General features: G+C 45.3%; 1 protein-coding gene across 1 annotated transcript; it reads left to right on the forward strand.

Annotated features, from left to right (window-relative positions):
• The first annotated feature begins 10404 nt into the window (after positions 1-10404).
• LOC117414447 (serine protease 33-like) lies at positions 10405-16484 on the forward strand. The gene is made up of 6 exons (XM_059019725.1): positions 10405-10621; positions 11466-11501; positions 13358-13523; positions 13965-14230; positions 14993-15162; positions 15431-16484. The coding sequence occupies exons 1-6, from the start codon at positions 10585-10587 to the stop codon at positions 15770-15772; spliced, it is 1017 nt and encodes a 338-aa protein (XP_058875708.1). The 5' UTR covers positions 10405-10584; the 3' UTR covers positions 15773-16484.
• The last annotated feature ends 47 nt before the right edge of the window (positions 16485-16531 follow it).

Here is a 16531-nt window from a genome sequence, read left to right on the forward strand (position 1 = left end):
GCGTTTCCCTGTAAGGTGTAATAATGAAACGAGGAAAGGCTTTGACAATTGTTTTTGTCTTCAATTTACACAGCTCCTTCTATTATTATTATTTATTTCTTAGCAGACGCCCTTATCCAGGGCGACTTACAATTGTTACAAGATATCACATTATTTTTACATACAATTACCCATTTATGCAGTTGTGTTTTTACTGGAGCAATCTAGGTAAAGTACCTTGCTCAAGGGTACAGCAGCAGTGTCCCCCCACCTGAGATTGAACCCACGACCCTCCGGTCAAGAGTCCAGAGCCCGAACCACTACTCCACACTCCACGACTCCCGCACACACCTATTAGCTTCCTACCTCCCTAACTTTTTACCAAGATTCTCATCCAGCAGACCAAAATAAATTTGACTCGGCACAATCACATGAGCAAGCAGGATTCAGGAGTGGATTTAGCACAATGGATTGTCTTCAAGTTGCACGGCAAGTGATTCAAACCAGCAACGAGTATCCTGGGACACTATCACCCTTCATTTAAATGTGCTTTATTTTGCTCTTATCTGCCCCCTATTTTACTGCATTTAATCCTGTACTTCAGAATACTATAATCTGCCAAGTGTTTAACCTGTAGTACTTTGTATTTAATCACATCCTGATGTAACTATCACTATTATCTGCTGTATTATTGAATTGTGGTTTGTCACACTTGAACAAAAATTATTGTATTTCTTGCTCTTATTGTATTACTTGTATTGTAACACTTGAAATGTATTTGCTTGCGATTGTAAGTCGCCCTGGATAAGGGCGTCTGCTAAGAAATAAATAATAATAATAATAATAATAATAATAATAATAATAATAATAATAATAATAATAATAATAATAAATACCACTGTGCTTGGGATTCATCGACTATGAAAAAGCCTGTGCCTCTGTTTAGACAAGATCTGTATTAAGAAAAATAACAAGGAATTGGGAAAATGTCAAAGCGGGATTGAAGATGCATCTGAAGAAGACTCAAGTCTTGTTCAATAAATATACCACTCCACAGGCCACTGGAGTCTATGGGATGAAGCTTGAAGAAGTCAGTAACTACGTATACTGGGGACAGTTGCTTTCAGCGACGGAGAACCAAATGTGCAAACTCAACAGAAGAGCAAAAATGGGCTGGAGTGCCATTGGAAGATTAAGCATGGCTCTGAAAGGGAAAATACTCTTGAGGAAGAAAGTCTTTGACCAATGCTAGTGCGAAACCTGGACCCTCAATGCAAAAGTGACCCAAAAATGACAAACGACTCAACGGAGTGTGGAAAGATGCATGCTGGGAATAACAAGGAGAGACAGGAAGGAATGGATAAGAGTGCAAACAAAAGTGCAAAGAAATGTGAAATGGCAGCGTGGGCCGGACATGTGGCAAGAAGAACAGACCATCGCTGGACCAAGGAGATGCTAGACTGGATCCCAAGAGATACAAAGCGACCAGGAAGAAGACCTCCAGGAAGATGGCAAGACGAAATTAAAAACATGCAGGAGCAACGGGGACGAGAGACTCAGGACTGTCGGTCGGTCTCTCTCTCTCTCTCTCTCTCTCTCTCTCTCTCTCTCTCCCTCTCTCTCTCTCTCTCTCCCTCTCTCTCTCTCCCTCTCTCTCTCTCTCTGCCCCTCTCTCTCTCTCTCTGCCCCTCTCTCTCTCTCTCTCTCTCCCTCTCTCTCAATTCAATTCAATTCAATTCAAATTGGCTTTATTGGCATGACAATAAAAATAATTGTGTTGCCAAAGCACATACATGGCATAACCAACTCAAATATACAGACAAAGAATTTTTCTTAATACTAATACTAACAGTATCCCTCCTCCTTCTATATTAATACAGTAAACAGAATCCCTCCCTTCCCCTCTATATCAAACAGAATCCCCCTCCCTCCCTCTATTAAACAGAATCCCCCCTCCCTCAATTAAACAATACCCCCTCCCTCCCTCCCTCCCTCTTTCTATATTAAACAGAATCCCTCCCTCCCTCCCTCTCTCTTTTCCCTCTCTAGTGTGACGTGTTCACGGTCTGTCCCTCAGGCTATGACAGGTCTCCACGTATTGACCAGCCAGTCTGGCTGTGTGTTTGTCTTCCCCCAGCAGGATTGACAGCTTCTGGGTATCACACATTTTTGGGAATTCTGGGACTAAATCACAGAATTTGGGGAAGAAAATGTCCCTTATGTTTTTATATTTTTCACAGTGTGTCAGGAAGTGAATCTCTGTCTCGACCTCTCCTGTCTCACAGTGACCACAGTGCCTGTTCTCCCTGGCCAGCCAGGTTTGCCTCTGTCGGCCTTTTTCAATGGCCAGGTTGTGGTCACTGAGCCGGTATTTGGTCAGGATCTGCCTCTGCTTTGTGTTTCTGACAGTTACCAGGTATTCTGCCAGGGTGTAATTTCTATTTAGGGTCCGATAGCACTCTAGTTTGTTTTGTGTTTTAGTGTTTGTATCCCAATGGTCCAGATAGGAGTGTTTCAGGTGTTTTATAATTTGGTTTACACTAATTGGAATTGTTTTTGCAGTGCTGTCCTGAAGCTGACTGATGTCAGTGTTGCTCAGCTCAGTGAGCTTCAGGACCAGCTGGCTGAGGGGACTCTTTTCTGGGCTGAGCTCTTGGTATTGCAGGGCTTTATGATGGAGTGAGTTTGGATCACTAGTTTTTAGATGAATCCAGTATTTTAATGCTCTTTTTTGGATGTTAATAATCAATGGATAAAGGCCTAATTCAGCCCTGCATGCATTGTTTGGTGTTTTTCTTTGTAATCTCATGATGTTTTTACAGAACTCTGCATGCAGGGTTTCTGTGGGGTGTTTGTCCCATTTTGTGTAGTCCTGGTTGGTGATTGGACCCCACACTTCACTGCCATAGAGAGCAATTGGCTGAATTACACTTTCAAAAATTTTGAGCCAAATTTTGACGGGGGGATTTATATTGTAGAGCCTCCTCTTTATGGCATAAAAAGCCCTGCGTGCTTTCTCCTTTAGTGCATTCACTGCCAGGTTAAAGCTCCCTGACGCACTGATGGTCAGACCCAGGTATGTGTAGCTGCTGGTGTGCTCTAGGGTGGTGTTACCTAGAGTGAAGTGGTACTTATTTCCCTGAGATCTGGCTTTCTTCTGGAATATCATGACTCTGGTCTTGTTCATGTTTACTGCCAGGGCCCAGGTCTGACAGTACTGCTCTAGCAGTGCCAGGCTCTGCTGCAGCCCCTGCTCTGTGGGTGACAGCAGGACCAGGTCATCTGCATAGAGCAGAAACTTGACTTCAGTGTCATGTAGAGTGAGGCCAGGGGCTGCAGACTGCTCCAACACTGTGGCCAGCTCATTGATATAGATGTTGAACAGTGTTGGGCTCAGACTGCAGCCCTGTCTCACCCCACGCCCTTGTGTGAAGAATTCTGTTCTTTTGTTGCCAATTTTCACACCACACTTATTTTCTGAGTACATCGATTTTATGATGTCATAGACTTTACCCCCTACACCACTTTGAAGAAGTTTAAGAAATAGTCCTTTATGCCAAATTGAATCAAATGCCTTTTTAAAGTCTATAAAGCAAGCGAATATTTTTCCTTTATTAGTTTGATGGACGTGTTTATTGATTAGGGTGTGTAGGGTGTAAACATGATCAGAAGTGCGGTGTTTTGGTAGAAATCCAATCTGACTCTTACTCAGGACACTGTGTTCGGTAAGGAAGGCCAGTATCCGGGCGTTAATGATACTGCAGAACACCTTCCCCAGATTACTGCTCACACAGATGCCCCGGTAGTTATTGGGGTCGAATTTGTCTCCACTTTTATATATGGGTGTTATAAGCCCTTGGTTCCAGGTCTCAGGGAAATACCCAGCTCTCAGTACAAGATTGAGGAGTTTGAGCAGGGCCTCCTGCAGCTTGGGGCTGCTGTGTTTGAGCATCTCAGCGTTGATGCTGTCAGGTCCACTTGCTTTTTTTGATTTGAGGGCCTTGAGTTTATCACTCAGCTCCTCCACCGTGATTGGGGTGTCGAGGGGGTTCTGATTGTCCTTAATACAGGATTCTAAATTTTTTAGTTTTTCACAAATGGCATTTTGAGTTTTTTGTTCTTTGTTTTGTATTTCTTTGTAAAGGTTTTCAAAATGTTTTTTCCAAATGTTTCCATTTTGGATGGCCAATTCTTCTTTTTTTGTTGAATTTAGGTTGTTCCAGGTTTCCCAAAAATGATTTTGGTTTATTGACTCCTCAATTTCGCTGAGTTGTTTATTAATATGGTCTTGTTTTTTATTTCTTAGGGTGTGTTTGTATTGTTTCAGTGCCTCACAGTATCTGAGACGTAAATCTGGGCTGTCTGGATCTTTATGTTTTTGATTGGATAGCTGTCTTAGTTTTTCCCTTCTAGTTTTACATTCTTCATCAAACCACTTTTCTTTGAATTTATTCTTTTGGTTGTTTTTCCGATTTACTATTTTTAATTTAGATTTTTCTGCTGCTTTTCTAAAAATGTTATTCAAATCTTTTACAGCCAGAGTTACTCCTGTTTTTGTGTGTTGATACTGTGTGTTTTGAAATGTGTGTATTAGGGTTTCTATTTCATTGGTGCCAATTGCTTCTTTGTATATTTCTGTGCTGTTTGGAGCCCATCTGTAGGAATGGTTTAGATTGTACAGCTTACAGGGCTGTGTCTGTGTGTTGTTGATCTGCTCTGTTCTTTTTATGAACACAGTGATTTGGCTGTGATCTGACAGGGGGGTTTGTGGTCTGACAGTGAATGCATTAATAAAGGAGGGGTCCAGGTCAGTGATGGCATAGTCCACCACACTGTTACCAAGAGCTGAGCTGTATGTAAACCTACCTAAAGAGTCCCCTCTGATCCTGCCATTCATGATATATAGGCCTAGGCCTTGACAGAGATTCAATAATTGTCTCCCATTTTTATTTACCACACTGTCATGGCTATTCCTGTTTGTAGTCATGTGCGTGTGGTACAGAGGGGATTGTCCGAATATGTGGCTGTTGCCCTGTGTGTTCATGAAGTCAGGCAGAGTGCCTGTTCTGGCATTAAAGTCACCGCAGAGCAGCACACTTCCCTGGGCCTGGAAGTGGCAGATCTCTGTCTGGAGATCATGGAAGGTGTCTTCCTTGTAATAAGGGGAGTCCGATGGGGGGATGTAGGCTGCACACAGGTAGATATCTGTTTGGCAGGTGACAATACTATTACTCATTTTTAGCCACAGGTGGGTCTCTCCTGTTCTTATTGGTCTAATAGAGTTGGTGAGCTCCTCTCTGTACCACACAATGATCCCCCCTGAGTCTCTGCCACGCTTTACGTGTGAGTGTTTCAGGGAGGGCACTATAATCTCCCTGTAGCCTGAGGGGCAGTGTGTGAGCGCGTCTGCACGGCACCATGTCTCCAACAGAACTATTACATCGACATCTTTTGTATTTTTAATAAATTCAGGGTCTGTGCTCTTCAGCCCAAAAGCAGAGGAATACAGGCCCTGAATGTTCCAACAGCTAACAGTAAATGAACTCATGTAATCCAACCAATATTATTCTTAATGAAATAAAATGTCTAACAATAACACAACCTTTTATCATTTTAAGTTCCCTTTAAACAGTAAAGTACAAATATAGTAATTATTTTAGTAGTATTAATGATTATTTATTTATTTATACTTTATTTATTTATTTCTAGTTATTTACATGTAGATTTTTTTTTTTTTTTTTTTTTTTTTTTTTTTTTTTTTTTTTTTTTTTTTTTTCCCTACCCGAGTGTTGTAGGTCTCAGTTCAGCAGCCTGGAGCAGAGGATGCTGAGGAGCTGTTTGATCTCTCCCAGTTCGGTGGGGGCTGGGGGGGTGGGCTGGGACAGAGTTGCAGCATAGCTGAGTTGCTGCTGGTGGTCGCTGAGCCTGGCGGTAGTGGGACGAGTGGGGGGCCGGATGACGGGCGGCTGTACGGTGCTGCGGGGGCGGGATGTGTGCGCTGCAGTGCGGGGGGGCTGCATGCTACGCTGGCCTCTGCTGGCACTGCTGCGAGGGGGGCTAGCTGGGCTACGGCCCATGGCTGCATCCTTCAGGGTCTTGGCAAAGACTTTGACCCCCTCCTGGTTGAGGTGCACCCTGTCGTAGAGGTGCCAGGGCCCCACTGTGGGGTGGTGTGCCAGGTGCACGTTAGGCAGCGCAGCGCAGCCTCTGGTGATCTCTGCGTTCACAGCGTTGATGGTGTGTGGGTGGGTGTCGGCTCGGGGCAGCAGCGTGGAGATGACCACCCTGGAGTCGGGGAACTCCTGCGTGGCTCTCTCAGCCACCCTTCTCACGGCCTTGGCGGTGTCGTGGCGCAGGGAGCCCAGGTCGTTGGTGCCGGTGTGGATGACGATGCAGCTCGGGCTCCCCAGTGTGTCCCGGTTCAGCAGCTGCAGGGCTCGCTCCGTGTTTGTGCAGCGGATGTTGTTGACACGCCGGCTGGGAAACAGTCTCCTCATGTCCAGGTATTTCCCGTTGCTGTCAATGAGGAGGGCCACTTCTGCGTTTGTCTTCTTTTTGGCCAGCATGCTGTGGGTGTGGGTGGGGATGGGGGTGGGAGCGGGGTGGGGGGGGGAACGGGGTGGGAGGGGGAGCGGGGGGGAAGCAGGGGTGGGGATGGGAGCGGGGTGGGAGGGGGACCGGGGGGGGGAGCGGGGGTGGGGATGGGACCGGTGTGGGAGTGCGGGGGGCAGCGGGGGTGGGAATAGGGGGGGAGCTGGGGGGGAGCAGGGGTGGGGATGGGACTGGTGTGGGAGTGCGGGGGGCAGCGGGGGTGGGAATAGGGGGGGAGCGGGGGGGGAGCGGGGGTGGGAGTGTAGGGAGGGTGGTAGCACGGGGAGCAGGGGTGGGGGGGGCTGTGTATCTGTGGAGCTGCTCCCTCAATCCCTGCAGCTCCTTGTTGGTGGTTTTCTCTCTGCGCTGCATCTCCTCCTTGACGCTGGTCAGCTGGGTCCTTAGGTTCGCGTTCTCCTGCTGCAGGTCCTTCATCTCGCTGGTCAGCTCGGTGATGGCCACCCTGTTCTCTCTCTTGAGCTGGCTCACCTCATCTCTGAGCTGCTGGGTGATGCTGGTTTCCGTGAGCCTGGCCAGTGTAAGTTCTCTGAACTCCACAAACTCCAGCTCCAGCAGGGCCAGGCACTCCCGCATGTGCTGGGTGTCGCTGGGGGTCGTGGGGGGGGGCAGGTTGGTGTCGGGTGATGTGCTGTCTGAGGTAGGATCTTCAGGGTCTTCAGGGTCGGTGTTCTCGGGGTCGTTGGCTGTAGTGTTTGATTTTTCAATCTCTGCTGCCTCTTTTAGTTGTTTATATTTTTTTTCAAAGGAGGTCAGGCTAGCCTCACTGCCCTGGATCAACACAGTTCCGCTGTGGTAGACATTAATACTCAGGACTGTGCTGTCCGGGTCAGAGTCTTCTCTTAAGAGAATCTGTCTACCTTGGCAGATCCCTCTTTTTGTGACGTTGCTGTACGTCTTACACACAGCAGTGTGCCAGGCATTGAGGTGTTGAGTGTAGAAGATGAGGTTGCTTCTCATCTTCTTGTCTCCTGTCCCAGAGTAGTCTGTGTACAGACACTCCGGGTTCTCTCTCAGCACGCTCAGTTTATGATGCTTCCTGGCCTGTGCGCTGCGCAGTTCAGCCGGGCACTGGAACTCCCTGCTCTCTGCACTCTGACTCGTCTCCATGGCAACCGGGAGAATCTACTACACTTTGTTGCAATTTCCAACTGTCACTGCCAACGGCTGCTTTTTTGAAAGTAAACTGAACTTTTTTTAAAAGCAAACTACTGCTGAACTTTTAATTTTTGTAGTATTTTTTGTATTTATTACTATAAAATTATAAAATAAAATGATGGTAGTGTAAAACGCTTACCTCTACCTCTGTAATTTTCTTCCTTTATTTTCCTCTTTTATTTACTTCTATCTTTTCTTTCTTTCTCTTTCTTTATCCTTTTCTTTCCTTTTCTCTTTCTTAAATATTTTTCTTCTCTTCCTTTAATTCTCTCTTCTTTCCTTCCTTCCCTTTGCTCTGTGATTTTCTTCCTTTCTTTATTTTCCTCTTATTTCCTTCTTCCTTTCTTTCTTTTCTTTCTCTTTCTTTTTTCCCTTTCTTTCCTTTTCTTTTAATTTGTCTTTTCTTCCTTTAATTCTCTCTTCTTTCCTTCCTTCCCTTTCCTCTGTGTTCTTTTTCTTTTGGTCTTGGGATCTTCTTTTGGTGTTTTTATAATATTTAATCAAAATGTTTTCTCTTATTTTTTCATATTACGTTAAATACTACTTTAAGTACTACTATACAATATGTTTATGTTATTAAATTAGCATTTTATCTCACTAAGAAACATATAAATTTTTAAATTTTCAGGAGCTCATATTTTCTGTGACTGCTCACTCTAAAAGTCTCTCTCTCTCTCTCCCTCTCTCTCTCTCTCTCTCCCTCTCTCTCTCTCTCTCTCTCTCTCTCTCCCTCTCTCTCTCTCTCTCCCTCTCTCTCTGACAATGACACGCTTTTCTGTCATTCTTTGTTCTGTTTTTCTCTCTCGTTTATAAAAAGTATCAAATTCACTGTTTTTGTTTTGTGTCGTTGTGCACGAATGTTCCTGATCTTAATCTGCGATCTTTTGTGTTTTCTTTTTTTTTTTTTTTTATCCCACGAAAAGTGAGTTTCTGGTTTTACCGGCTTCGGCTGCTGGTGCCATGGAAAATCCAGTGACGAGGTGCTGAGGTCAGGCGAGTCCAGCGCAGAGCAGGAGGGGCTGATCAGGAGATCTAGAGGCGCAGTCTAAACAAGAGCCTCGGTCATGTGTTTCCCTGAAGTTCTAATAATAGATTGCCTTCAAGACGACACAACCCTGAGGCGATGGAGCTCGGAAAAAAAATTGCGATTGTCGGGGATCCTATAGATCAGATCTGGTCTGTCTGCCTGCAGGCGGATTCATGTGCTTTTGCAAAACACCAGGGAACAACTTTTTTTCCTTCTCAAACGTTTACCCTGAGATCATAGGGAGGCTGTGTGGTCCAGTGGTTAAAGAAAAGGGCTTATAACCAGGAGGTCCCTGGTTCAAATCTCACCTCAGCCACTGACTCATTGTGTGACCCTGAGCAAGTCACTTCACCTCCTTGTGCTCCGTCTTTCGGGTGAGACGTAGTTGTAAGTGACTCTGCAGCTGATGCATAGTTCACACACCCTAGTCTCTGTAAGTCGCCTTGGATAAAGGCGTCTGCTAAATAAACGAATAATAATAATGTTGTGGTTTCTTTTGATTACACAATGTTAAATAAAATATCTTATGTTCATAAAGTTTTTTTTAATTGTATCTCAATCTTAAAATTCTAGGTGGTGATGCAACACTTTTGTCCAGAGTTGAATTTCTGTTAGTTTAGTGAGGAGGCAGACAGCCTGTAGTCTTGCATCAACTGGACAGATTCACTGATGACAATGAAAGATTTCTTTATTTCTTTTAAGGTCTCCTGAAATGTCTGGCGGAAGCAGAAACGTTTGGTAAGACGACGACGTTTCATCTTGACGACGGAGAGCTTTGAGACACAAACCTGGAAATGAAAGAATAAGCAGAATCTAGCAGAATTTTAGGAAGTCAGAAAACACGATTTTAGAATTTGCAGCATCTTTGTTTTGTAGTGTATTTTGTAATTCGTTTTCTGTTGTCCCAGTTACACTCACCCTCATCCTGGGGCTCTGCTGTGGTGAGTAAACCTTACAAAACCACAGCACAGTGTGATACAGCACAGTGACAGCATGGTAAAGCATAGGGAAGCATTGTAAAGCACAGAGAGGTCTGGTAAAGCATAGGGAAGCATGGTACAGCACAGAGAGGTGTGGTAAAGCATAGGGAAGCATTGTAAAGCACAGAGAGGTATGGTAAAGCATAGGGAAGCATTGTAAAGCACAGAGAGGTCTGGTAAAGCATAGGGAAGCATTGTAAAGCACAGAGAGGTCTGGTAAAGCATAGGGAAGCATTGTAAAGCACAGAGAGGTCTGGTAAAGCATAGGGAAGCATTGTAAAGCACAGAGAGGTGTGGTAAAGCATAGGGAAGCATTGTAAAGCACAGAGAGGTCTGGTAAAGCATAGGGAAGCATTGTAAAGCACAGAGAGGTCTGGTAAAGCATAGGGAAGCATTGTAAAGCACAGAGAGGTCTGGTAAAGCATCGGGAAGCATTGTAAAGCACAGAGAGGTCTGGTAAATGCAGAGTATAAGTGGGAAAAGCATGAGGAGGAAATTGCAGAAATACTGTGATAAACTTTTGTAAAGGTTAGACACACACACACACACAATATAAAAATGTTGCATAACTTGTATGTTAATGTGTGTGTGTGTGGCGGGGGGGTGTGGGGGGGGGGGGGGTTGGCGCTTCCTATACTTTCTGTTGGCACTGCATACTTCAGGCGATACTTGAGATGCTTCAGAGCTCTTAAACACACACAGCAAAGCAGAGCTGCATGATCCTATGCGCCTGCACCGTGTAGTCGGTCTGACAGACACATATATATATATATATATATATATACATGTTGTGGTCAGTGCAAAGCGACGAGATTGAGGGACTCAGACAAGATGAGAGCGCTGTTCAGAACCGTTTGCTTCGCTATAGGTAAGCCTTTATACTGTATGAACGAATAGCCGGGGAATACGCCTTTATCAATGTAAGCGCAGACGCACTCAGTGTAATAATTCAAAACACATTTGACCGAATTCATAACCTTTTAAATTGTGCACAGCGAAGTAATGCGCATTTGATCTGCTATGAGTTTGTTGAATATGCTTTACCAGACCTCTCTGTGCTTTACAATGCTTCCCTATGCTTTACCAGACCTCTCTGTGCTTTACAATGCTTCCCTATGCTTTACCAGACCTCTCTGTGCTTTACAATGCTTCCCTATGCTTTACCAGAACTCTCTGTGCTTTACAATGCTTCCCTATGCTTTACCAGACCTCTCTGTGCTTTACAATGCTTCCCTATGCTTTACCACACCTCTGTGCTTTACAATGCTTCCCTATGCTTTACCAGACCTCTCTATACTTTACAAAGCTTCCCTATGCTTTGCTGCTGGGCAGCAGTGTGGAGTAGTGGTTAGGGCTCTGGACTCTTGACCAGAGGGTTGTGGGTTCAATCCCAGGTGGGGGGACACTGCTGCTGTATCCTTGAGCAAGGTACTTTACCTAGATTGCTTCAGTAAAAACCCAGCTGTATAAATGGGTAATTGTATATAAAAATAATGTGTAGAAAATAATGTAATTGTATGTAAAAACAATGTGATATCTTGTAACATTTGTAAGTCACCCTGGATAAGGGTGCCTGTTAAGAAATAAATATGCAACACTTTTGTCCAGAGTTGAATTTCTGTTAGTTTAGTGAGGAGGCAGACAGCCTGTAGTCTTGCATCAACTGGACAGATTCACTGATGACAATGAAAGTTTTCTTTATTTCTTTTAAGGTCTTCTGAAATGTCTGGGGGAAGCAGAAACGTTTGGTAAGACGACGACTTTTCATCTTGAGAGCTTTGAGACACAAACCTGGAAATGAAAGAATAAGCAGAATCTAAACCTTACTCAAATATGAACTCAGAGTAGAACTAAAAGCTCCATTGGAAATGAATGTGTGTGTGAGAGGGAGATATTGGAAGTGTGTGTTTCTCCTCCTTTCTGTTTGTTGAGTGGATCTTGTGATATTATTGGTAGTTTATCCAGAACTTCAATCAGAAACTCTGCACAGGGTGACAAAAACTAACTAGAAGAAACTAATAAGAGGTGAGAGAATGGATTTTAAAGATGGTCAGCGCTCCTTTAAAGGGAGGGACCAGTGATCATGTTAATAAAGCTAATAAGAGGTGAGAGAATGGATTTTAAAGACGGTCAGCGCTCCTTTAAAGGGAGGGGCCGGTGATCATGTTAATAAAGCTAATAAGAGGTGAGAGAATGGATTTTAAAGATGGTCAGCACTCCTTTAAAGGGAGGGGCCAGTGATCATGTTAATAAAAGGTATTAATGTTTACTGAATGACAGATGTTTCCACTAGAAGTCTTTCTCAGCGTCTTCAGTGTAAATTCAATGGCAAACGTTTCCACTAGAAGTCTTTCTCAGCGTCTTCAGTGTAAATTCAATTGCAAACGTTTCCACTAGAAGTCTTTCTCAGCGTCTTCAGTGTAAATTCAACGGCAAACGTTTCCACTAGAAGTCTTTCTCAGTGTCTTCAGTGTAAATTCAACGTCAAACGTTTCCTCTAGAAGTCTTTCTCAGCGTCTTCAGTGTAAATTCAACGGCAAACGTTTCCACTAGAAGTCTTTCTCAGCGTCTTCAGTGTAAATTCAACGCCAAACGTTTCCACTAGAAGTCTTTCTCAGCGTCTTCAGTGTAAATTCAATGGCAAACGTTTCCAGTGAAACACATTGAGAAACACTGGAAGACAATAACATCACAAAAACAAACCCTACCTACAAGGCATGAAGAATGAGGAGCCGGCATTCTTTCAGATCTGTTTAGTCTGGCTGCTTGCCTGACACTTACAATCACAAGGAAGAGACAAGAAAGAGATTGAGAAGTATGAGGAACAGGGCTGTAATTACCAGGGGCTGTGGATTGTGGATTCGGATCAAGTTACAGGAAAGACAAAGTTGCCCTCAGACCCTCAAACACACTGACACAGAGAGAGAGAGAGAGAGAGAGAGAGAGAGAGAGAGAGAGAGAGAGAGAGAGAGAGAGAGAGAGAGAGAGAGAGAGAGAGAGAGAGAGAGAGAGAGAGAGAGAGAGAGAGAGAGAGAGAGAGAGAGAGAGAGAGAGAGAGCGAGCGAGCGAGCATTCAGTTGCTCTCACTGAATGTCCTGCAGCCTTGGTTTCCCAGAATGCCACCCTCTCCACCTCCTCGTACGAGAATCGTTTTGAGGAATTTTGGAACAAACAGACTGACACTGACACACACAGACGCACTCAAACACAATGATACAGATACACACACACACACACACACACACACACGCTGACAGAATGACACACACACAGCATGCATCCAGAGAACGCTTCCTTGGTTCTTGTTTAGCACCAGTTTTTGAGATCATCAGAATCCGAGTCTGTCTGTCTGTCTGTCTTTCTCGCTGTGTATCACAGTTTGCATTTATATACAGAACTGAGACAACTCCCCAGTAATGTTGTTGAAGCTGACACCCTGGGATCCTTCAAGAAGCTGCTTGATGAGATTCTGGGATCAATAAGCTACTAACAACCAAACGAGCAAGATGGGCCGAATGGGGCCTCCTCTCGTTTGTAAACTTTCTTATGTTCTTCTTATGTTCTAAAAAGAAAAGTCTTCTCTCCTCCCCCTCTCTCTTTTCAGCCTGTGGCCGGAGAACAGTGGGAGCGAGTCGTATCGTGGGGGGAAGTGATGCGCAGAAAGGGGCGTGGCCCTGGCAGGTCAGCATCATGAAACAGGGCTTTCCCATCTGCGGGGGATCACTGATCAACAAGAACTGGGTTCTCAGCGCAGCACACTGCTTCCAGAGGTGAGAGAGAGAGAGAGAGTGTGTGTGTGTCTCAGTGTGTGAGAGTCTGTGTCTGTGTGTGTCTCAGTGTGTGTGTGTGTGTGTCTGTGTCTCAGTGTGTGAGAGTCTGTGTTTGTGTGTGTCTCAGTGTGTGTGTGTGTCTCAGTGTGTGTGAGTCTGTCTGTGTGTGTTTCTGTGTCTGTGTGTGTGTGTGTCTCAGCGTGTGTCTCAGTGTGTGTGTGTGTGTGTGCTTGTGTGGGTGTGTGTGTGTCTCAGTGTGTGTGAGTCTGTGTGTGTCTCAGTGTGTGTCTGTGTGTGAGTGAGTCTGTGTGTGTGTCTCAGTGTGTGTCTGTGTCTGTGTGTCTGTGGGCATCTGTTTGTCTGTCTGTCTCTATCTATATCTATCTGCACAACATTATCGATCTATCTGTAATATACCTCTCCCCTCTCTCCCCCCTCCAGTTCCAGCAATGTGAATCTCTTCACAGTGCGTCTGGGGGCCCTGTCTCTGAGCCAGCAGCAGGGTGTGGACATGAGGTTGCTGCGCATTGTTGTGAGACCCGGGTTCAAGTCCGCTGAGCAGGGAGGCGATGCTGCCCTGTTACAGCTGGAGCAGCCCGCCCCCCTCTCCGAAACCATCCTCCCAGTGTGCCTGCCCACCCCCTCCACCCCCTTCACAGCGGGACAGGAGTGCTGGGTGACTGGCTGGGGTAACATCAAGGAGGGAGGTGAGAGACTGAGTGTGCGTGCGTGCGTGCGTGCGTGAGTGAAATAGCTGGCATCGCTCGATTTTCAAGGCGTTGTATCCGAAGCACAATCAACAAGCACAGAGAAACATCACCTGTAATTGACAAACCCAGGACAGGAAGAGCCAAAAAAAGCTGTCTAACAAGGACGAGCAATACCTGAAGATAATATCCTTCAGGAATAGAAAGAAGACAAGCGTTGAGTTGACAACAGGGCTGGCAGAAGGCACGAGTGTCGTCGTCCCTCTATCAGAAGTCCGAAGCACCTTTGACCATTGTGCCATCGTTTCTGTGTCCTTGTGCATATTTGAGCCATTTCGTCGTGTTCCTTTTAAAAGAGGAATTTTTTACTGCAACACATCCTTTCAGCTCTGATTTCTAGAGTGACCTTGCCTGTAAATTAAGTGTGTTTTGGTTAACCCCCAACCTGCCAAAATACGCGTGAGAACGTGGCTGGTCTCAAACGAGGTGCCAAGACGGACCAGCCACATGAAAATGAAAAGGGATCTTGAAGCTCCATTGAGAGGACCATCAGGGGGCTGGTAAGAGGGGAGCGCTGAGTGTAGAAGATAGAGGAAAACCAGCCAAGGGCTTTTGCCCAGCCTGGTTAAATTTAGAAAACTCGGTTCTGGGTCACTGTTTTAAAGGGAGCAACGTAGCCTGAGCTGAGGGCTTGGTCACAGTATATCTGTATATCTATATAAACTCTCTAGTATGTAAAATTCTCTCTCTCTCTCTCTGCAGTGCCCCTGTCAGGCCCGCGCACTCTGCAGCAGGTCATGGTCCCGCTGGTGGGCAGCGGGTCCTGTGACATCATGTACCACATCGGCACCCCCATCAGCAAGAGCGTGCCCATCATCCTACCAGACATGATCTGCGCGGGGTACCAGGAGGGGAGCAAGGACTCCTGTCAGGTGAGGAGGGTGTCTTCCCTCGAATCGCGTTGAGGGCGTGTTTCGTTCTCTTGCACTCTTTGTATGACAGACCCTCCCTCCTCCCTGTACCTCAGTTTTATATAAATGTAATCAACGGTGTGTCTCTTATAATATGTTTCTGTGTCGGGTGTCTCCCCACTCCTCTCTAACCCCTCCTCTCTCTCTGTATCTCACTCCTCTCTAACCCCTCCCCTCTCTGTATCACTCCTCTCCTCTCTGACCCCTCCTCTCTCTCTCTGTCTCTCAGGGCGACTCTGGGGGTCCCTTGGTGTGCTCCAGTCCAGACGGTTCGTGGATCCTGGCCGGGATTGTGAGTTGGGGGGAAGGCTGCGCCCTGCCCAATCGACCGGGGGTGTACGCGCGCGTCACTTCCTTCCTGCCCTGGATCCAGGAGACCCTGGGGCTGCCCGTCCAAACCACTTTCGGGTCGGGCACCAGCCTCGCCAGCAGCAGTCAGAACTCCCAGTCCAGTCTGATCTCCGGGACTGTGTTCTCTCAAATAAAACCATCAAACTCCAAGGCTTTCTCTTTCAAACCCAGCACCTTGAGTCCGCTGGCACTGGCTGTATTGACTTTGTTAGCGTTATAAAAAAACAGGGATGGAAATACAGCTATAAAGAGTAATACAAGACCAGTGGAGTGAAATTGAGAAACTGAGACCGCGTTTGTTAAGAGACAATTGAACTAATGTTGCTTCCCAACGTTGAATGAAACCTGTTGAATAATATTCGCCTCGCCACCTCAGTTTTATATGAATTTATCTGTGATGTGTCGGGTGTCTCTCATAACATGCTTCTAAATCTCTGGTGTCTCTCTCTAATCATGTTGAGTGTGTTTCTTTCTGTTTCAGATTTTTAAAAAAAACCTGTAATCAATTGTACTGTGGACGCATTTCTCAGCTGTGCTTGAGAGACACGAATTGGCTCAACAGGGATCAATTCAATACTTTAAAGGAGAGGAGAAAAATCTGAGAAAAATACAAAAAAAATCACAAGCCCTAGTTATGTTGTAGGTGTGACTGGACATTAAAAACACATTTTATTAAATGGCACACAGTTGCAGAAGCGGGTTCTGAATTCAGCAAAACAGGCAGGTGTGTGATCTGTGTTTTTAATACTGGTTTTGAAAATCCTGATAAATCAAACTGCACTCATTGGCGGTTCTCTCAAAACTTCTGTGTTTCTAATGCTTGTTTTGTCAAATTTATTGGCTGATTATCTACTTTGTAAGCAAGGTCATTTCCATACCATTGTCTCGATTATAAACACTGTTTTTAAAACATTAAATGAATCATTTGCCTATTCAAGTGTGTGTGTTTTATCAGCTTTGGAACACAGCAAGACTGAGC

Source organism: Acipenser ruthenus, unplaced genomic scaffold (genome assembly GCF_902713425.1).
Source record: "Acipenser ruthenus unplaced genomic scaffold, fAciRut3.2 maternal haplotype, whole genome shotgun sequence".
Lineage (NCBI taxonomy): Eukaryota > Metazoa > Chordata > Actinopteri > Acipenseriformes > Acipenseridae > Acipenser > Acipenser ruthenus.